We start from the raw sequence: 21,652 nt of genomic DNA, 5'->3' as shown, positions 1-21,652 counted from the left end.
GACTTTTCCAGCCTTAATGGTTCTGTTATTGTGTGAAAGGGGATTAACAACGTGTTAAAAACCCTCCCTGAAGGGTTTCTGACCCTACACACGGGGTACCCGGGGCACCCCCACAGCGCTTCCTCCCCTCAGGGCTTCCCCAACCACCCCAAGGCCCCACGGGCGCAGGGACCCTGCAGAAGGACGGGTCATGATTGACAACCCCGTCCACCAATAGGAACCGCGGGTTGCGCGGCCGGCAGCCAATCGCTGCTCAGAAGAGCGTGATCCTCCCGCTTTTTCTCTGAGGGCGGAGGGGGAAGGCGCGGGCGGCCGCCATCTTGTGTGTGGCATCCCCACCCTCCCTTTCCATCTATCTCCCACACTTTGATACCACTTTTTACGCAGTTTTTTGCACGAGGAGTCCGTCTCCGAAATAATCAGGGCGGAGCGAGCCGCGGAGGATCCCTTTGTATCCTGAATTAACCAAAGGAGGTGGAAAAGCGCCGCGCTCAAGATGGCGCCGCCGCCTCGCCACCGCCACCCCCCCCGACGACGAGACGAACGTGGCGGCGGTTGACGTCAGGGCGCTCTGGGCATGGGCAGGTGGAGGGAGCAGCCAAAGTTTGGCCGGCGCTGACGGGAGGCGGCGGCGGCGGGGCCGGGCTCGGGGCCGCGGCCGCTCCTCAGGGGTCCCCCGGTACCTCAGGGCCCTCCCCCCCCTCGGTACCTCAGGGGTCCCCCCCCTCAGTTTTGGGGACCGCAGCCATGGCGGAGGAGCCCAGCGCGCTGCCCTGGTCCATCAACAAGGATGATTACGAGCTGCAGGAGGTCATCGGTGAGGATTTTGGGCCAAATTTTGGGGGGGCTGAGGTGAAATTTTGGGGCTGAAGGTCCCCGGGGGTGAAGGGGGGGGCGCGATGAGGTAATTGGGGGGGCTCGCGGTTCTCTCTCAGGGTGGGGAGGCGTCCCCCGGGGTTTTTTGGGGGATTCGCCACGATTTTGGGGTGAGGGGGAGCCGCCCCCTAAATTTTTGGGGGGTGTGTGTGAGGGGGAGGTGCCCCCCGCTGCTTCTGAGGGGTTGTAGGGGGGGAGCTGCCCCCTTCCCCTAATTTTTGGGGTCGTGTGTGTGAGGGGGGCTGCCCCCAGCCCCTAATTTTGAGGGGGGAGCTGCCCCCTTCCCCTAATTTTTGGGGGGGAGAAGGGGGGGGCTGAAACCCCTATTTCTGAGGGCTCCGTGTTGTTGTTGGGGTGCCTGGGCACCCTGTTTCCTTCCTGAGGATGTCCCCTCCTGTAAGGGAGATGTGGTCTATGGGGTTTGCCCCTCATTGCCGTATGAGGAGGGTCTTTTTGGGGGTCTGCACCCCCTCCTGGTTCCCCACAATGTGAATTTGGGGTCAGGGGGTGCCCTGCGGGCTCACCACACCCCTTTTGGGGACACCGGGCACATCCCATGCCCCACTTCCCCGCATGTGGCTGTGAAGGGGGTGTTCCCTCCCCCCCATCTCCTGCCCACATCCTTCCTGAGGGCTTCCTTGGAAGGAAACTCCACATTTCCCCTTCCCGAGCAGCCCCGTTCATTTTGGGGGACGCCTCCTTCCCCCCCCCCAACCCCGTGGTCCCATCCGGGGATGTGGGGTGGGATTTTTGTGCTGCCACCATCCAGCCTCGTTGTGCTGCCGCTCTGCCTTTCCATTCATTGTCCTCTTGTCTCGAGGCCCCAGCCCTTGCTCTCCATTAAATCATTTCTTTTTTTTTTCTTTTTTCCTGCTCTCTTTTCACTTCTGGTTACCAGAGGCCCCCACCCCGCCTGCCCCAACTGCTTAATTAGGGGGTTGTTTGAGGGATAAACGGCTTTAGGGCCGGGATGTGACCCGGCCGAGGTGGTGCCACAGGTGAGCGTGAAGTCGGTGCCTCTCCTGCTGCTCTCCTGGCTCCTAGGCAAGAGGTTAATTTTTAGCGTGGCTTTTCCCCCACAGGAGGGGGGTGATACAACGCCAGGCTCCCAGATCCCCAGGAAAGGGACTGGTCCCTGCATGTAGGATGCATCAAAATGGCATAAAGGGTGCTCTGATCGCACAAAGAGGGGATTTGGGGTTTGGTGTGTGAGGCTGGGCGAGCTGAGCTGCCTCTTTGTAGCTCAGCCCCGAGTGGGACAGGAAATAAAGGGGTACAGATGCCCTTCTGCTCCTAGGATACTCGCTGCAGGAAAAGCACATCCTACAGCCCCAAAATGCAAATCCTACAGCCCCGAAACTCACATTTTACAGCCCAAAACACCCATCCTACAGCCCCACACCGTTATGAGGAGGACGTAGCGCTCACAGCCCCCGCGGTCGTGCCCCGAGCTTGGGCAGGAGTGTTTTGTCCCTTCCCCTGTCCTGTGGGGTGACTTTTGGGATGTCATCCCCTCGCTGAAGGCTCGTGCTGCCCCGCTGGGGCGCGCCGTGTGGATTGCAGACATCTGGTTTCTCTTTTTAACTCCGCCATCCCCGCCTCTCCTCCCCCCCTTTCACTCACTTCAAACATCGCCGTGCCTGCCAGCGGCCTGGATGGAGATGTGACGCCAGCTTCCCAGCACGGCTGCGATTTGTGGGACAAAATGTCACCGAGCTGGGCTGCTCCGCGGCCCCTGGAAGCCTCGGGGGGAGGTTTCTGAGCTCCCTTCACTCCTGCAGAGCCGTAAAAGTATTTCGGCAGGGAACAAAGGGAGGACCCGGCGTGGGAAGGGCCGAACCTCGCGCCGGTGCTTTTAAAGGATTTCACTTGTTTCCTGGTGAGCAATGTCTCCTGAAGCTGAGAGCACAGTGTTCAGGGGGTTACCAGCTCAGGCTTTTTCCCACATCAGGAAAAAAAAAAAAGCAATCCACGTGCAGTTAAATTCCTTAATTTGGGTTCGTTCTGCCTGAAAACAGCGCTGTGGGGCTGTCCTGTAGCGCGGAGGGCCCCGCGCTGCGCGGTGTGGGAATAAAGGAGCACGTTTCCTAGCTGCAGAGGGAACTCCTGCAAACCTGCCCTCCTCATTCGGGCTGATACCAAGAAAAAAATCACCTTATTGCTCAGCAGCAGAGGTGACTCACGCCGTTACAGAGGTATGGATTAACGGCCGTGGTTGTTCTGCCCCCTTGGTGGTGGGGAGCAGCTGCCGAGTGGCCTCCCGAGGCTTCAATCCCTCCCGGTGCCCAGGATCAGAGCCGGCCTTCAGCTTCCAAAAAGGCTGAAAGAGAGCTGGAAGCAGGAGATAAAGGATCGAGGGGGGAATCTCCCTTGCTCCATTCCTGCGCCCTTTCTCCCCCGACAGATTCCTGCGCAGGCTGAGTGAGCAGATGTGGGAGCTGCTTCTCCCCACAGAAATCCAGCTGAAATTGAAAAATTTGAAGCAAGGACTCGCTAAATAATTAGATTTTTTTTTTAATGGCTGTAGTTGGCTTTTGTCTGTGAGCTCAATTTAAGGTTTAGTTTTCCAGCCGGGGTTTCCCCAAGCAGTACAGGTGAGCACACACGTAGGAGCAGCTTTCTTTTACAGGTATGTAGAGGTAAAATTTGGGGAAGTGGAGATTTTACCAACGTACCCGTGGTCTTCTGGTGCTCGGGAGCTGCCTCCCTCACTGACGCCTGCTTTACACCCATTCAAGAAAATGTGGAGCTGTCTGTAAAACACAACTGCCTGCAAGCTAAACTGAGCGCTCAGGCTTCGGTCTGCGTGCCATCTGTTTTGGTTTAGCATTTCCTCGTGGCTTCCCACTCCTCCTCCCCGAGCCTGGCCAGACAAATGGGTTCCTGCGGCACGTTCAGGGGGGTGAAGTGACTGAGATGCTGGCTCCGTGTGCTCGTCGTCAACTTCTTCCACTTAAAGCTGGTGGAGAAGCCTTTTTTTTCGTTCTGTATTAAGTTAAAGCTGACATAAAATCAATTCTGGGCATCCCCCCCCCGCCTTCCCTTCCCCTCCTTGGCACCTCTCCTTCCTCCGAGACCTTTGATACCGGCTGAGCTGCGGCACTCCCCTGGGAAGCGAAAGCAGGAGCTGTGTGCGCCCCGTGTGCTGCCTCTGCTGCGTGCTCGCGGATCCCACGGGGGGATACAACACCCTGGGAAGCAGGCGGAGGCCAGAAAAAGGACCAAAAATGACAAATGTGGGTGCAGGAGGCTGCCTGCAAGGAGCACGTGGTATTAGGGAAGCAGTGTGGCAACCTCCCTGCTGTTCTCAGCTCTTCTGGGACATTAAGGGGAAAAAAACCCATACAGGGTGTTGCACGTGGCAGCAATTCACACTTCCCCGGGGCTGCTTTCCGTGTGGCAGTTGCTTCTAGCACCAATTCAAATGTTCAACACCCAAAAAACATTTAAACAGCTTCGCTTTAACCCAAAAATCTTGCTAAGAGCCGGCAAACCGGGCCCGCCAAGCTGGTGGCTGGAGAGAAAATCTCTTCTCCTGACGGGCAGCGGGCAGCGGCGCTGGGTGCTAATTGAGTGAGCAAATTACTTAAAACACTAGGTTTTGGGGCAAATTATCTTGGAAGATTTCCCTTCACATGGATGATACCTGTCGGAAATCTCCGCAGCAGCGAATTCAGCCATGGACGTGCTAACGGGGTGCTCGTCAGAGAGCTTTGCTGCCAAGCCCTGGAATCCAGTGTTACAAAATCCCCAAAATATTGGGATCCTGCGCCTTTCAGGTGAGTCTTGCCTGCCGTCCTGCTGAGTGGAGATGTGATGATGGAGCCTGGCTTCCTGGGACTTCACCTCGAGGAGCACAGAGGGGATGTTTCTGGTGAACGGAGCTCCCAGCGTCTTGCCTGGAGGCAGGGGAAGGCCTGGAGGCACGGCTCAGACCCGCTGCGGGGTCTTTATGGGGTCACACTTCAGTGGGAGAGACGCGGCACTCTGATGGATGAAGTCAAACACTGCTAATGGGGTTCTCGGGTCAGCCAACCCGGGCTTCGTATCCCTTGTTCCTACCCAGGTAATGCAGGCAGGTGGGGATCTGCGGTGATACGAAGCATAAAACAAAAGGATCCCGTATTTTTTCCCCCTGTACACAATAGCTACGACATCCAGCAACATTTTTTTGGAGCTGTTTCTTGCACCACTCCCCAAGGTTCTCGAGGATCATTGTTTCCTGATGTGAGTCACCGCGCGCAGACTTTTTTGCTGAACAGATTTTTTTTTTTTTGGTGTGCAAGCAAGAGAAATTCCACACTGAAAAAAAAAAAAAACACTTGGTTACGCATCGACCTCTACCAAACCAGGGTCTAACTCGCCTTGCAAGGGTTTTTTAGACCTCTTCAGGTCTTCAGGGGTCTTCAGCAAGCCCTAAAAGCCTCACAAATCCCATCTGCGAGTGAAATCAGAGGAAAGCCAGAGCGCTGATTCACTTTCTCACCAAATTAGCTGGAGCTTCCCTCTGTATGTCCATTAAAGTTTTATCCTGCGTGCTTGTGGAGCAGCACAGGGAGCACCTCACGGCTTGGCCAAATCAAAACGCCTTTCTGCTGGGTACAGAGAAGCTCCTGGGAAGATTTTTGTTCCTCGCCAACCTTCGTTTTTCATCCGTTTTGTGTCAAGAGCTGCTGTGTTTTTTTTAAGAGGAGGGGGAACTGAATGCTGCGGGTGCATCTTGGCCCTTGGGAACCTCAGCGAGGAATCTGCTGGGGAGATGGGAGCGTGGAGAGCTGGGGTGGCCTCTGCCCGCGTGGGAAACTTTGGGTTACCTTTTGTCCCAGGTCAGGTTTAAGGCTCGTGCTCATTTTTGGCCTTCGGTGGATTGTAAATCCATCTTTGTGGGATCCAGGGTTAATTCCAGCTCTCTGAGGAGGGAATTCTGAACATGGTGTGGAGAGTAGTAGAAAAGGGAAGTTTGAAGAGGGAGAGCACCTGCAGAATATTCTTCTTAAAGAAAACCAGCTGGGACCCGCTGAGGTGAGTGGGGCAGGTAGTAGCGCTCCTCATTTCAGGTGTCTCCAGCTCCAGGCAGGCAGCAGGACGTTGGGCTCTCCTGATGGCTGAAACCTCGTGAATTCAAGATGAAGCTTCTCATCGCGGGGTGAACACCTTGCCTGCGAAGTGAAATCTGTCTCCTGCTGCTTCCTTTACAGCCAGGCTCCGTGGGACCGCTGTGGGCTGTTTGGAGGCGGGATGGCTCAGTCCTGCTCTGCCTGCCCGTTAAATTGCCCAGAGATGCTGCCACCTGATCAAATAAATCTAATTGGTCTGAAACGGCAAATCTGAGCTCAGCCTGCTGACAGCACCCTAAATAAATGCTGTGGGTCATGCAGGGCTTGTGCAACCCACCCTAGGGGCTGCCTGGAGTTGCTGGGCTGGGGAAAGGGGCCTGAGGTGGTTCCCCAAATGGCCTGGGCTCCTCGTGGTGCCTGGCTTTTTTTTTTTTTGTGTGCTCAGTGGTGGAATCGAGGAGCAGAGGGGCTCGGTGAGGGGTTTGTAGGCAGCACCTTTGCACCCCGTTCTGATATTTGGGCTGTTTTTTGTGTTACAGGCGGGTTTGGGGAACCTGCTTCTCGTTTTGTGGAGTTCTTTGGGCAGGGTTAGTGCTGGGGGGTGAGCTGCCTGCTGCAGGTACCCGTGGGGAGCGACGAAGGGGAGAGCCTCGAGCTTTGGGAAAACGTGGAGTTGTGTTTTGGAGGGAAATCCTTCGTAGGTGAATGCTGTTGGATAGATATACGTGTATCTCACTCTATATAACGTGCTGGGATATACGTATAAATATATATAATCCCTGGGGCTTGCTGGTTTTCCTCCATCCCCCAATACAAACCCTAAAATTGGCTCCCTCACAACGGTTGTGTTAAATCCGCTGTTGTCTGTTCATTTTCCTTAAGCTTCTGTGCTACGACAGATGATTTATAGATGATTTATTTCTTCCTTTCTCTGGATTATTTGTTTCTTTCCTCCTACTTGACCCCTTTCCCCTGGTGCAGGAGGGCTCACTGAGTCCCTGCGGGGCTGTGAGAGAGGAGCTCCCCTTGCTCCGGGGCTTTTGTAGGGTTTTTTTTTGGTTATCTCTTAGCCGTGGGTTGCTGCCTTAGGGCCTCATGGGCTTTCCAAGCAGGCACAGACCAAAACCAGCTGAATTTCCCCTTCAGAAGGGTTAGATCATCCCTTCTGCAGTGGGGAGGTGGCTTCAGAGCTTGGCGTGAGGAAACATCCAGAGATGTGGTTGCAGCTCCTGGGCTGGCGTTGGCAGCTGTGAAGACCCCTAAATCATCCGAGGCTTTGGGCTCGAAGGCTGGAGGTGGATCTGAGCAATCCTAAAGGAGAATTTGGGCTCGAGCACGGGCCCTGAGATGTCTGGCCCGGGGAAACGGGGGTTCAGCGGCGATCCTCGGGAGGTTTGGGTTGTTTTCATTCCGTCAGAAGTTGGGGTTAGTTCCCAAAGCACCCTTTCATCCCAGAAACATGAGAAGGGCTGGGAAGGGCACGCCTTCCTCCCTCGCAGCGCTTCCTAAAGCAGGTCGTGACCCTCTCCGGGAAGAATTTGGCAGCTGCTACCCCAGGGCTTGGGACTGGAGCCGAGAGCCTATGGGGGCAGAAGCAGGGGGCATTAAACAAACCCTAAAACCCCTCGGGGTCTCTTCCCTTTCTCTCCTTCTCCTTTCCCCTGACCTAGTGCCTTTCAGGCAGCATCTGCAGGGAGAGTTGCTTTGCCCAAGTTGTGCCACCCTATAACACTGCCTTTGTAGGGTTTCTTTATCCACCCAGCAGGTGGGGAACCGCTTCTCCTCCCTCCTTCCCCCACATGCTTGTTACCTGCCCCCAAAACTCGCAGAAACTTCCTTGCCAGGCATTTTCCTCCTCCCCTCTGTCGGCATCCTCTGCATCCCTGCTTGTTCCCATTCACAACCTTACTGCAGTTTCGCTTCTTCCCCCCTTCGATTTCCTAAACAAATTTTAGGGCCGCAAACCCTTCGGTGGCCCGGTGGCTCTTTCTGTGCCCTTTGGGGTTTCCACGCTTTCCCCTCTTTGTGCGGCTCCCGAAGAGCAGCTTGCTGGTGGCACGTCCTGCTGCAGCCTGGCTTAATCCTCGCCTGGTAGGCTTTGGAGATCTCATTGTTTCTCTCTAATTAAGCGCCGGAGAGGAGCTGAAAGAAATGAGGAACGAGCTGGAGAAGGGGGGAGGAGCGGGGAGAGCAGGTGGCAATCGGACCGGGGGGAGCCTCGAGCTGGGAATCCTCCCCACCCTGTGCCCAGGAGGGTTCCTGTGGGATTTGGGTACCAAAGTTGGAGCTTTTGACGTTTATTTTGGATGGAGCAGTTTTTCTTGATGCTTTAGGGCTGGATTTCAGGTTCTTTCCCCTGCCTGGCGCTTGGGTTTGATGGGTTTTGGTGTGACTTTTGTGCAAAAGTGACCGAGAGCTGCTGCAGGCAGCTTCAGTGCCCTTTGTTTGGGGGTTGCCAGCTTTCACCCCCGGTTTATCTGCACGTAGGAAAAGGATCCTTTGCAAAAATGTTTTGCTTGACCCGTCTTTAAAAGATGTTTAGATGTAGAGCTGAGGGATATGGTTTAGTGGGGACTGTTAGCGTTAGGTCAGAGGTTGGACTCGATGATCTTGAGGTCTCTTCCAACCTAGAAATTCTGTGATTCTGTGATTCTGTGATTCTGTCTTGCAGCATCAGGAGGTTTTATAGTGCTGAGAAGCTCCCGAATGGGGTGGTTTATGCCAAAATGCTGAGTAGGTCTTCTCATCTCCCTCATCAACCCAAACGGGTCTGAGAGTTATGCCTGGGATAGAAATGATGCAAACGCTGCAGCTGTTTCTGGAGGCTCATAAAGGCAGGTCCAAAAGCAGTTGGGTGCTCTCTGATCCTGAAGGACGGGATCTTGCCCAGAGGTTTGACTTCAGAGCTTCTTCGCCTGCTTCACATCCCGAGAAGCGAGGCGTTGTGCTGCCACGGGAGAGCAGGAGCCCAACTGAATGAAGCTCGCCTCGTGCCCCTGCATACAATGAGGGGAGACCAGGAGAGCAATTAGGGCACGAAACTATGCCAAAAATCTCATTAAGCGCTGGGAGCCGAGGCTGTGCCTTGTTCCGACACTGGGGGCGAACACATCAGGTTAAAAGTCCGTGTGACCTCGGCGGCCTTTTTCAAAGCCCGCTGGAAGAATCAGCCCTTTGTTAGGAGCGAGCTGCCGGCTTGTTTTATGGCTGTGCTGAGCCCTCGGGAAGGTCCACGTGGTGGGTTGTGTGAGCCCAGCTCTTTGCCACGGCTCCTTGAGCTGCATGGACCTGAAGGGGACAGTTTTTAGGGGTGGGATTTGCTTGGTTTTTATCTCCCTGCTGCCTTTATTGACTGGCACTTGTACTTTTTGTTGTCTGCCTTCCCTTCCTTTCCTCACAAATCCCATCAGGTGATGTTAACCCTTTCTCTCTCTTTTTTTATTTTCCCCTACAGGGAGCGGAGCGACTGCAGTGGTGCAGGCAGCCTTCTGTGCTCCGAAGAAGGAGAAGGTTGCGATTAAACGGATCAATCTGGAGAAGTGTCAGACCAGCATGGACGAGCTCCTGGTACGCAGCCGCGATGGCCCCGCGGGTTTTATCTCAGTCAGCTCTGCTTGCCGAGCACCTTTTCGCATCCTTCCTCGCGGTGCTGGGAGAGAACCCGGCTGCTTGCACCAGAGGCAGTTCAGCCGCTGGCTGTGGGACACAGCGCTGAAGAAAACGTTAAAAAGATCAATTGTTGGAGAACTTCAGGGTATTGTTTGGAGCCGAGCGCTCTGTGTGATCCCTTTGTTTTGAGCGGAGTTAACGTGCAAGGGTTAAGCTCAGCTGCCTGTATGAGAGCTCTGTGGTTTGAGGGGGATCAAAAGCTATGTGCCTCCAGAAGCTTCAGAATTTCGGGGAGTGGTTTTGCTTTCTCCCCTGTTCCTTTAGTTCTTTGCATTTTTATCCTTCACCTGTACAGAGAGAGCCTGAATAAACGAGCTCTTGCTCTTAATCCGGGTATGGGACCGATGCCAGCAAAGGGATCGCTCTGCTGTGCTGCAGGCTGCGTGGAAACCCTCACTCATCCCGAGCTGGGGACAGGAGGTGGGCTCCTCTGGAGCTACAGCTCTGTGATTTCCCTCTGATGTGCGCCTCTGAAGATTTTTCTCAATGGGAAACAGCTTCAGGCAGGTAGCCATGGAAACCAAAATTCGCTTTTTGTTATCTGGCTCGGATGTTGATGGGATTTGTTTGCTGCTTTGCTGCGTGTGGGAGCAGCAGCTGCCACATTCGCCCTGCATACGGAAGGCCCCTGGGTTGAAGCCAGGCACGGAGGCATTCCCCTGAACGTGAGGTGTCCCCCCTGAAACTGAGAGAGGCGTCTGGAATAAAACTTCCCAACGTAAATACTGAGGGCAGGGTCTGAGGAGAGGCAGGGAGCGGTCTTGTGTCACCTCTCCTTTTAAAGCAGCTCGCTAGGATCTTTTTTAACCCTTTCCATCTTTCTGCCTGCATCCTGGCAGTTCCTGTCACGTTAACCCAGGCGCAATGAGAAAGTAGAACAGAGAGAGGCAGCTTTGCTCAGCTCTAATCCTCAGCAAGTCACTTAAACCATGGCTCCAGTTCCCATCTAGTGACAAATGCTGTTTTTATCACTGTAGGTATCAGCAAATACTCCTGTAGAGAGGAAAGGCTCCGTTCCAGCTGTCACATTTTAGTGCGCCTGTGAAGAGCCGTGTGTAGGACTCTTCAGATGTCCTGCGGTCACATCCTTTTGCTGCTCTCGTTAGAGTTCGGGCTCCCTTCCCTTTTCCCAGTCGGTCTTTCTGTCCCGATGCCATCCCTTGGTGCTCTTCAAGTCTTTTCTGTGGCTCGTCCTTGCTGCTGTGCCTCGGTGGTAAACCCAACTGAGTCGTCGGGAGATTTAATTGAGATTTTCGGCCTTTGAATCATTGCCAGTTCCAACTAAAAGGGGTTAGGTTCAGAAAGTGATGCTACGAAGACTCACCATGGCATTTTAGATAACTAATTGCATGTTTTCAGTCTCTAGCTGACCCCTTCATCACCATGATTTTTCCTGTTAGGGGCAGGACTGTGCTGAATGGCTCTCACCAGGTCCAAGTTCCCAATTTTGGGACCAGAGAGCGTGGCTCCTTCTGCAGGCTTCTTTGTAGGCCTCTGGTAAGGGTGGACGTTTACATCTTGACATCGTGCTTGTTAGTGCCTGGGGTGAGGGCAGGATTTTGAGCTCTTCCTTTACCTGCAGTCAGTAAAGAGACTCGATCACTTGCCTGGTAGCTTCTTATAGCCAGCAGCACACGGTTACATGGCTCCAACTGACAACCTTGGGCAAAAAACCTATAAAATAACAAGACATTAAGCCAGGAGGCTGTATAAAAGCAAAGAGAACCTGATGGCAAACAGCCCTTCAATCAAAACCACTTGATCTCTCCTCAGATGTCGTGTTTTAGGTTGAAGAACACCAAAGATTCTGTTACACAGCTCCATTAGGAGGCTGAGGCTTTTGTTTGCACTCAGATGAGTGGCTCTCCTCTTCTGCATACCCCAGCAAACTCCCACTGATCTAAGAGACGCAGTAAGTGCTTACTGCCCAATATTTAGGAATCTCTGGGTAATTTGGGGAAAATTTCTCCCCAGACAAGTTCCCGTTAGGACATGTAGCAGTTGAGCTCCGATTTATCCAGATTTAAGCTGATCTTGTAATGATTTTTGAAAATGTCTTTAGAAGGCAGTTATGGAGACTTAAATCATGGAGGGCTGGCAGGAAGGGTGTTGTGGAGCTGCAGGAACTTCCTGGGGTCACCAAGGCAGGTGCGTTTTGTGGAAAAAATGCTTTCCCTTGGCTTGTTCTGAGTTTGTCAGTTTGTTGGATGGCGTTTCTTAGTGCAAGAGCCAAAAGGATGGAAACTCATCTCCCTCCTGTGTGTTACATTCTTGATTTTTTAATCTTGCCTCTGCATTTGCTGCTTCTTTAGGGTATTCTCAAGGCTTTGAGTCCTATCATCTCCCTTTGTGGCAGTTTCCCAGATCAGGTTAATTACCTTTTTTTGAGCAACCACTTGTTGCAAGATTTTTTCTCCCAAACCCCTAAATGTGAGTGAGTCCTTGCAGAGAACGGTGTTTTGAGAGGTGAGTGCAAAGAGAAATAGCCGGGTCCATACTAGAGCATGTTATGCTCTCCACGTGCTTTCTCCTCTCCCCTAACACTGCTAAAAGCACGAATTTGGGCTTTCATTAGATCCATTATCCTTCTGGTGCTCTGGGGATGGCTGAGCACACCAGTTTACGGGAAACTTCGCTCTGTCCCCCAGGCACTAAATCAATGCTCTTGTGTTACAGCACTGCCTGGCCATCAACCCGTGGCACAAAAAAAGGGAAAATTGCACTTAAAATGCTTATTTTTTTTTCCCCTAGAGTGCTTCAGAAGCAGTGTGGGTCGGGGTAACCTCTGCAAACCCTGCGCGATGTCTCGGTTACTGCCGCGGATTCGTCTCAGGGTGCCGAGGGGACTCCAGCGGGAGGAAATGTCCTCTTGAATTTCAGGGGATTGACCCGGGGAGCTCGCTGCCAGCAATCCGGAGATCAAACATGGCGTGAGATTAAAGAAATCAACCTCTAGTCGAGGAGGTTAAATGAGATGGGATTTAAAGCAGGATTAGGAACTCCCCTGGTTTAACGTCTGAGCCAACTGTTAACTGCCCAGGCTTCGGCAGGAGTCTCCCCTCTGGGCAGATGATTCTGTAAGCGCTGGTTATGGGGTTTTACACCTTCTTTTGAAGACTCGGATGGGGTATCGAAGTGGCTTTGATCTGCCAGCAGCTCCTACAAGTGGATTAAGCCGACCATAAGGTCGGTGGGAACAAAGGAGCGGGCTGCTGGAGCAGGACAGATGTTCCACCCGTGGCATCTTACAGGAATTGCCATCACAAAAGGGAAAAACAAGTCCCCAGGTGTCAGTGCCAGGGAGTCCCACGTGGAACACAGCCTCCGCGTGGTGATTTGAGGCGCCGCGTTGCACGTTTCACACGGGTCGTTTGTTCCCATCACCTAAGGTTAATTCCTCTATGAAGACCTCTTGCTCCTTTCAGGATTGTTGTGTACCTGCAACGTTTCCCACTGTTGTTCTGGATGGGGGAATTGAATCCCTTTTTAGTCCCAGTCTCCATGTCCTGAGTTGAACTGGTCATGGCAGCTGGGTTGGAATCTCTCATTTTGAGCTCTGTGCTTTTTCCTCATCACCTTCAAGTAATTGCTCTTAAGGTGATTGTAGCAGAAGAATTCAGCTTTTTTACCCTGATATTTAAAAACAGAAATAAATTAATATTCTTGAACTTACCCTCTTTTAACTAAACCCTTGGAGTTTCACTTAAAGCAAGTGTTTGCCACCCACAGCTCGAGCACCGCTTGGTGTTTTCAAGGAGATTGCATCTGCCCTGCTTTGATTTTTCCCTCCCAACCCCATCTTTTTTTGGGTTGTGGTTGCCTTCAGCCAGGATAACCAAACCAGCAGCTTCCTGGGAAGTTGCAGGTACCCACGTGTGAGCAGGCAGCATCCGTGCTGCATCTCATGTAGGAAGCACAACTAAATAAATCCAGATTTTCACCCCTGTGTTTGAATTGTACAGATAAGGAAGGAGTAGAAGGTGAAAATGGCTCAGCTCAGGCAGTGTGGTGTGCGACAGAGCTGCTTGGCAAGGAAATTCTTCAGCCACCCAGCCTGCTGGGATTTGCCACCGTCAGCTGAAAGCAGCGAGCCTCCAGGATGCTGGTACCCTCCACGGGAGCAAAGAGGAAGGAAACTTGGATGTAGCCGCTGTGAGACGAGCCTAGAAAACTATAAAATGGGGTAGGAGGCTGGGGGTGGCAGGGAAAAGCAGTGCAGACCTTGCTTTTTCCTCCTGGATTTAATAATGGGGGAGCACTGGACGCTGTGGGCTGGGCTGGAGTTACTGATCGGAGCTGTGCAAGGAATGGTTCAACCCGCCACTGCGACACAGCCCCGAGCTGGCGGTGTTTTGGCACAGGGCTGCGAAAAGGGAAAATAAATAACAGCAACTACAGCAACCCCCCTGTGTGCGCTGCAGCACGTGACAAACGCAAGCTTTTTTTTTTTTTTTTTTCCTTCAAACTGTTGTTTCCAGCCCGGGGAGCAGCGTTTGGTAACGTGCAGGAGAGGAAATTCTTGGAGAACAATAAAATAGTAATAAAGTGACACAGGATCCCTGCGAAGAGCTGCCCCGATGGCAGAGACCCGAGCCAGATCGAGGCTGTTAAAAAAAACTCGGGCCAGACGTTGCCTCGCTGGCTCCTGGATTCCGACGGGATATGCTAATAGATAGAAAATAGGGAATGTTTGCGTATGGCTTTTTGTACGATTCGCTTGATCTCCCAGGGAGTCAGCTCAAAATATTTTGAGGTCTAACTGAGGAAAGATTAAAACCAGCTCCTCTGGAGCCTTTCTGAGAATGGTGGCTTTGGGGAAGGGCTGCCTGATGGGAAGACTTCACAAAGCTGCATCCCACTTGCTTCTTTCCACCTCTTTTTTTTTGTATTCTGGTGCCATTTGTGCACTTCTTATTTATCTTTTAATTGTCAGAGAGAGGTTAGGCACCTGGATTTACTTGCGTGTTTCTTAAAAAAAAGCTTTACAATTAATTTAAAGCCTTACATCAAGAGCTAATTCCAGGTGGAAGGACAAAAGCTGGGTCAGGTTCGTGGATCCCTGAAGTAGGGGCTCAGCCTGTTTCTCAGAGCTAAACCCCAAATGATCTCAGGTTAAGCAAGTGAATTTAAATGAGCTGCCTTTGGGAGAGGCTGCGTAAAGGGGAGGTCGTGCAGTGGACGTTTACAGACAGCTTCCTAAGCAGGTTTTGTGTGAGATGTGTGACCCACGGCACAGAGCAGTCGCTGAATCCGACCTGTGCTCATCCACCTCTCCACTTCTCCTCCGTCCCCAGGCAGAAACTGGAAGCTAGGTTTCATTTCAGGCTGTATTTAGTTTCACAGAGTGGTTTTCAGTCAACGGCGTGAGATCAGTGACCTGCAACTCCACAGCCCTTCAAATATCCCTTCTTGTTTAGAAGAATCAGCCTATTGGGGCGTCCTGGATAGCTGGAGGTGCTCCTGGAGGAGCTGGAAGAGGAACCAATTCCTCATTTCCTCCTTGAAAAGCAGCGGTAAATTGGGGGAGATCTCTATGAGTGTGTTTGTGGGGCTGCCTTAACCCCACAGACCCATGGCTTGGGTTGGAGGGGACCTTAAAGATCATCCAGCTCCGGCGAGAGCAGGGCGAGAGGAACACGAGGTGTGGGCAGAGCTTCCCCTGGAGCTTTGGTGGCAGGGAGCTTTGTGCTTAGGGAGGAAAGGATCAGGGCAGGGCTGTGGGGGGACATTTTTCTCCTTTTTCCCCTTGTGGGGTGCAGGGTGCCAGTCCCAAGGGATGGCTTTTGATGGGGGAAACCAAGAAACTGGGAGGTTTTCTGTCCACGGTGGTTATTTGTACCTAAATAATGAAAACTCAGCCTCTTCTCCGGGATATTGTTCCCCCGTACTCTGGAAAACCTCAACCCTTAACCCATAACAAAATCTATGAATAAGCACGGTCAAAACTCGAGCAATTTCATATCCGAGAGCACTTCTTGTTGCGCTCCATCAGTAGCAGCCAAACACTTTGTGATCTCAGGCTGTTTTCCTCTTCTTCCCCTACAACAGAAGCTGGGGCTGTCCTTTGTGCCCTCGGAGCCGAGCCGTCTGCTTTCATGCTGGGGAGAGACATTAGGGATGAGAGACTCTTTTTTTTCCTTCCCAGAGGCCAATATTTCCCTTTCTATACCTTCAGCTGGTGACACCTGGTGTGTAGTGGCTCACTGAGAGGAGGTGGCGGCATGAACCTCGTAGGTAAAATCTTCAGGAGAAGCCTGCTGCAGCTGGAAGCAGGTGCTTGGTGGGAGAGCATTTTATTGCCTTTGCCAAGGGGGTTTTCGTCACTTCTTGCATTCTGCTGACCAGGCAGACAGACAGGTAGAGCATCGTAAAATATCTTTGAGCCCTAGTATGGTGCAGGCTGAGTGTTAAGAGCATTCCTGGATTTTTCTGTGGGTAGCTCCCACGTAGCCTTTTCCTTCTCACCCTCTTCAAACACCGTGTCTCGAGGGAGCTATTTTCTGTACCCACGGAACGAAACCCCTCGAGTCCAGCTTCTAATGCTCTGTTTTTCTCCGCAGAAAGAAATTCAAGCGATGAGTCAGTGCCATCACCCCAACATCGTATCTTACTACACCTCCTTCGTGGTGAAGGATGAGCTTTGGCTGGTGATGAAGTTGCTCAGTGGAGGTGAGTGATCCCATTTACATACCCTATAAAACAACGTCACAACTTGGCTGGAGTGCTCCCGTCTCCCTCCCAGGCTTCCCTCCTCCTTGGGAGTTAACACGCTTGAATGATAATGCTCAACTTCAACCCATTTGGCTCAGAAACAGCTTTTCATTTTATGTACACCGGTAGTAATGCCTAACTGCATGACTGGTAGTTTGTTTTAGTGCCTGCTTTGCATATTTGATGGTGTTCTGTATGTGTTTGCTGAGTGACTCACTTGAATACTTGGGAGGATGTGACTTCAGACAGTGATAGGAGAAACTCAGGTACAGATGCAGTAGTCAAAACCATCCCAAACTTAAAAAGAAATACAAAAAAAAAAAAAGAAAATCTAACCTGTATCTTCTCAGCTGATGGATCTGACATGGTGTTTCTTGGATCACATTTACAAAAGCTTCTTAGTTGTGCTCCAAAAGCCTAGGATAAAATTTTGGACTAGAGAAGTATGTGACTGAGCCCACCAGTTCCTACTTTTCCAGTGGGGACAGTGATGTTTGCAACTCCTTTTGCAGGGCTGAGGGCCTGACCTTTTCTCACCTGGAGCTCGGAGGCAACCATTGAGTACTGATTTAACTTATTTACACGTTGGCTGCCCTTGTGAGGAATTTAAATCACCTGGATTGCCAGCAGAACTGCCCCTGTAATGCCAGTGGGCTACAAAGGGAGAAGATCAGGGTAGGAGCAGCTTGATTTGGGTAGTCTCATTCCTCAGAGCTGGGTTACCTGCCACTAGTTCTGGGTGACAAAATAACTGCGAGTACTTGGGGCAATTTCAAACTGCCAGAGCCAGGGAAACGTTCCCCTTCCTGGATTTATTCTCTCAGATGCTGTAGAAACAGCTTTTTTGAGAAAAAGAAAGGAAGTTTTTACATTTTCTCTATCATTAATGCCTAATCTGATGTCGTAGTATTTTCCAGACTTCATGTTTAAGTTGCCGTCGAGAAAAGAAAGGGATTCGGGTTCTGGATGACAACTGAGGACTGTTGCTAAGCCTTAGGCCTGTCTTGAGAAGGCTTGATTTTCCTGGCACCAGAGTGAAAAGGCATTGAAAGCTGAAAAAATGGTTTTCTTGCCTTTTTAAAAAAACCTTCTTGGCTTCTTTGCTCTTGGCTTAATATCGTAGGCTGTAAAATGCCAGATGCTGATGTGGAAAAATCTGGCTCAACCTGTTGGCTTCTTCCATGAGAGCTCGCTAATGACCAGAAAACAGGCAGCTTTCAGGATCTTCTTTAGAAAACTTCAGCAGTTCTCCTGGGGGCGGTCGGATTTCATGCTAGCTTGAGCCTTTTTTAAAGGCTTTATAATGACCCATGTGCTCGTGTGTCATTAAGCAATACCTCGTCTTTCCTTGGAGGGACCCTTAACAGGCGGGTCGTTACGGATAGGATTGCTGGTTGTGTGCAGAAACGAATCCCTTGCCAATTCAGTGCAAATAATTTTGGTATAGGAAGTGTCTATGGGGGAAAGCTTTCCCAACATGAAAAGTTTCCCAACATTTTAGGGGTGCAGGACAGACAGCAGCAACGTTCTTGACCTTTTTCAGGAGGATTCATGGCCTCCTTGAAGAAAATGTGCGACGTTTTTGTAGTGGTTTTCTGTTGGAACCAAGTCAGGGTTAGGCTAATCCTTGATCCTCCAAACGTTACTTCTGCTTGCCCTCACTTTTCTGTCTTTCTTTTTTTGGGTGTAGCTGGGAAAAAAAAAAAAATCAGACTCTGTGGTGCCTTGATAATGAAAAGATGGGCCAGAAAGGTAAAGAGCAGACTGGAAAATTGCTGGGGAATAACCAGAGCTTCAGCACCAACCTCTTGGTGGTGTGAAATGGCTGTCAGGACAAGTCACCTTGAACAGGCTTCTGCATTATACAGCGGGGGTTTGACCCCTGTGCACATTTGGCCCTAAATGCAGTACTGCTGTAAAGCAGCCCTACCAAATCTCACCTTTTGTTTCTCACGTGGAAGGCCAGGGTCATACAATAAAAGACGGGCTGATTTCTCACTTAAAATAAAACATTTGGGGGCTGGGGGAATGGCTGAAGTAGACTTTTGAGGGTGACCTGTTAGGATTTATGCAGGAAGGTACCTTGAGAGAGGTTTCTCAGCCTCTTTCAGCTTCTACTCTTTGCATGGCTGTACTTCAGAAATGGCATTTTAGATGCCCTAGACAAGTTTTATGGGATAGCCCTTAGGACGGGACAAGAAAGTTTTTTATTTGGAGCTTTCTGACTGAAGAGCTTTTCCCATTCACTTTTAATGAGACTCCTTCCTGTTGTTTTTGGGCCGGGTGATTTATGTCACGAGAGATGCTTTCAAAACTGCTTCTCATTCCTTTCAGCTTACTGCTTATCAGTAATACACGGGCTGAGTTTCGTGGTCATCTGTCAGCCAGTGGGAAAAATAATGAGCTGAATTTCTCAACAGGAAAAAACTTGGGCTATTTTTTATGAACCCGAAAGGGGAAGGAAAAACAAAAAGGTGGAGCCTAACTCTTTTATTCCATCGAACTATTCATAGAGCCTGGGCTGAGATTTGTGCATCCAAGTGAGCACGTAATCAAATCTGTTTGATTGTGGTTTCCTACTTGGGATTTTTTCTGGGTAAAAGTTCAGGATCTTACTGCTTCTCTTCCATCAGTGTCAATCGATGCTGGCGTGCATTTTCAGGCTGCAAATAGTTTTGCTTACATGGATGTTATTGCTTTGATAAACAGTCCTGGATGCAAGCCTCTTTTTGTTGTTCTGAGGGCAGTTTGATTTATTTTCTGGGTACAGTCAGCTTGTTGAAAGCTTAACCTAGCCGTACAGGCAAATATTTCAGAAACATCTCCAAAGGGGGTATCCCACAAAGCCAGAGAGCAGGTGTCCCAGAAGCTGAGCTATTTATCTCCGTTGGCACTGAGAAGAGGTGCTGGTGTGCCCCGTCCCTCTGACACCCTCTTTCAGCTCTGGCAACGTGAGCCTGAGGCAGATCTGGGAAGTTCTCTGCTGCTTGTTCCCTTCAGCAGAAATCGCAGCCTCCTTCCCTGCGGTGATGAAACCGTTTTTCAGGGAGCTAAGCTCAGCGGTGTCAGCTTGGCACCCTGGCCTTCTGGTCCGCTGTTACTCCAAACTAAACCCCGATGGATATTTCTGGACAGCTGCTGAGCTGCTCTGGGCCTCGCTGACATTCCCATCTCACGGATTTCACTCGTGCCTTTTAAAGCTCTCTGATGCCCAGTCCCGCTCTCCGCCTCCTGGTGCTTTTTCTGAGGAAGAGGAGCAGCTGTCCTTTTGTTCTGGTGCTTTTTCTGCCTGTGACCGGTTTGTTCCTCTACATTCTCCCTGGTTTGAAGAGCTCTCAGCTAACAGGTGACCCTCGGCTGTGCCTAACTCCACAAAACAGGTGCTCAGAAGAATCAGCCGTCTGCTGCAACGCACAGCAACTTTTACTGTCCTAGGCTAAATCAGAGGAGCCCTCCAAAAATATTTTCAAACGGTGAATTTGTTAAACGCTGACACGTTTCCTGATAGGGCTCTTGGATCTTCTGCCTTCCTGAAGGCTCCTCATTAAATCTGCTAAGGAGATGGGAATATTGGAATAGCTAAACCTTGCCTTTTTTCCCCAAAGTTGAAGATTATCTAGGTCCTATCTCCCTGGTGGGGACCCAAGACATCTCGTCCTCCTTCTGCCGCGTTAATCTCTGATCATAACACGCTGCTGCAATTAGGAGGGGCCAGACCAAAGCCACAGGTTCTTAGAAATCCTCATGATTACGCTGAATTATTCTGTGAGGAGAGAGCTACGCCGTTCTGAGGCCCTCCGGAGGGCTTTGAATTTGTGTCTCGACAAATAAATTTCAAATCATTAAGGATGGGAGAAGGCAGGAGGCTGGAGGGGCTGTATGCGATTATGGGATACGGAGCTTGTATGGATATGTCCCCGTTCCTAGCTATAATAAGAGAAACATGAAAAATTAAATTGTTTACTTTATTTTCTTCAGGTTTTCGCCTTTAAATGTCTCAGGCCTAACCGCAGTAGGCTGCCCTGCCCCCTTATTTTAACATCTTGCTTCCTGCCTTAATGTTGTCCCTTGCAGGCATCCACACAAGAGCTCTAGAGGGAAAGGGGCAAGAAGTGGAAGTTCCCTTAACTTTCTCCTTCTGATGTGCCTTAACCACGATTACGAAAACTTCAAAAAATGAGAAAACCTCAGAAAACTCCATAGGGTGTCTTGGTTCGCTTTGTGTAACTTGTTCTTCCCTTTCCTTTTGAGCTCCGTTGCTGTTTCTGCCCTCATCGGCCCCAGAGCTGCCGGCCGCAGGCGGCTGCGCTTCCTTCTTGAGCGTTTTCCTCCTGGCTTTGTCAGAGGCTGACGAGGTGCAGGTTTCATTCTTGGCTCCGACGGCAGCCGGGCTCACTGAAACCGCTGCCTTCTGCTGAGAGGTCTTAAAGCAGCAGCAACAAACCCCAGCGCTCAAAGGATACGGCTGCTGAACATCTCAATTCTCCCAAAACCAGGTGGTGAAATGCTGGTGATCCCCAGGGATGCTTTCCAGCCTGTTTGTGCCAGGCCTTTAAAGGGTGTGTGTGTGTGGGGTGCAGGACAGGACCGCGTTTATTAGGGCTCACACAGGGAACACTCTGCCTGATCTTCCTCTACAAGGACATTGCCCTCTCGTAAATTCAGGACGCTGCTTTGCTCGCAGGTTTCTTGTGTCTTCGTTGCTCAGATACTGCTGTCGTGGGTGGAAATGAACCCTTCGCTTCCGGAAATTAGAAACTGCCTTCTGAGGAGGGAGTAAGACCTCATCAGCTGTTCCCTCGCCGAGCTTCCCGTCCTGGGGGAGAGCAGCGAGGGGGGATTTGTTCTTGCAATTTGAGCAGAAAACCACTTCGCTTCCAACTTCCATTCAATTTGCACTTGGAGACTGCTTTCTAACCAGCCACAACGGGGTTGCGATCACACCAGGGTTGGTGATGGGTGGCACGATGCTGAGGCACTTCAGAAACGATCGGGCAACAACACAAAATGTTTCCTCACGTTGCACGGCATCCTGTGGGCTTCCTGGCGGCGCGCTGCTCGGCTTGCACTCGAGAGGCAGGAACTTGTTTATAGCTGCATTTTTTCCCGCATCAATCTCTAAGCATCTTCTCCTTTCCTTTGTGTGGAGTTTGGGATCGGTTGCTCATCACGAGGCTTCTTTAAACATCCTTATTAAACGGCAGCCTTGTTTGTGTTTACATTTCGGCTCCGCTTCTGGCTCTCCCTCAGTCTTGTTTTGTCTTTTCCCAACGTGTTTCCCCTTCTGGGCTTGGCATGGCTTTTCAGTCAGCCTCAGCCAGCCTTCACTTCTTTTCTCT

At 51.2% G+C, this 21,652-nt stretch overlaps 1 protein-coding gene across 1 annotated transcript in view; it reads left to right on the top strand.

Moving 5' to 3' along the window:
* The first annotated feature begins 545 nt into the window (after positions 1–545).
* OXSR1 (oxidative stress responsive kinase 1) overlaps positions 546–21,652 on the top strand; it is a 70,007-nt gene continuing 48,900 nt past the window's right edge. Inside the window, exons 1-3 of the mRNA XM_072033866.1 lie at positions 546–817; positions 9,388–9,500; positions 16,163–16,271. Coding sequence (XP_071889967.1) covers positions 748–817; positions 9,388–9,500; positions 16,163–16,271 — 292 coding nt within the window. The 5' untranslated portion in view covers positions 546–747. The remainder of the gene's footprint in view (positions 818–9,387; positions 9,501–16,162; positions 16,272–21,652) is intronic.

This window comes from Anas platyrhynchos, chromosome 2 (assembly GCF_047663525.1).
Source record: "Anas platyrhynchos isolate ZD024472 breed Pekin duck chromosome 2, IASCAAS_PekinDuck_T2T, whole genome shotgun sequence".
In the NCBI taxonomy this organism is placed as follows: domain Eukaryota; kingdom Metazoa; phylum Chordata; class Aves; order Anseriformes; family Anatidae; genus Anas; species Anas platyrhynchos.
Note: the sequence above shows the minus strand (reverse complement) of the source record. Positions and strands in the feature narration are given on the sequence as shown.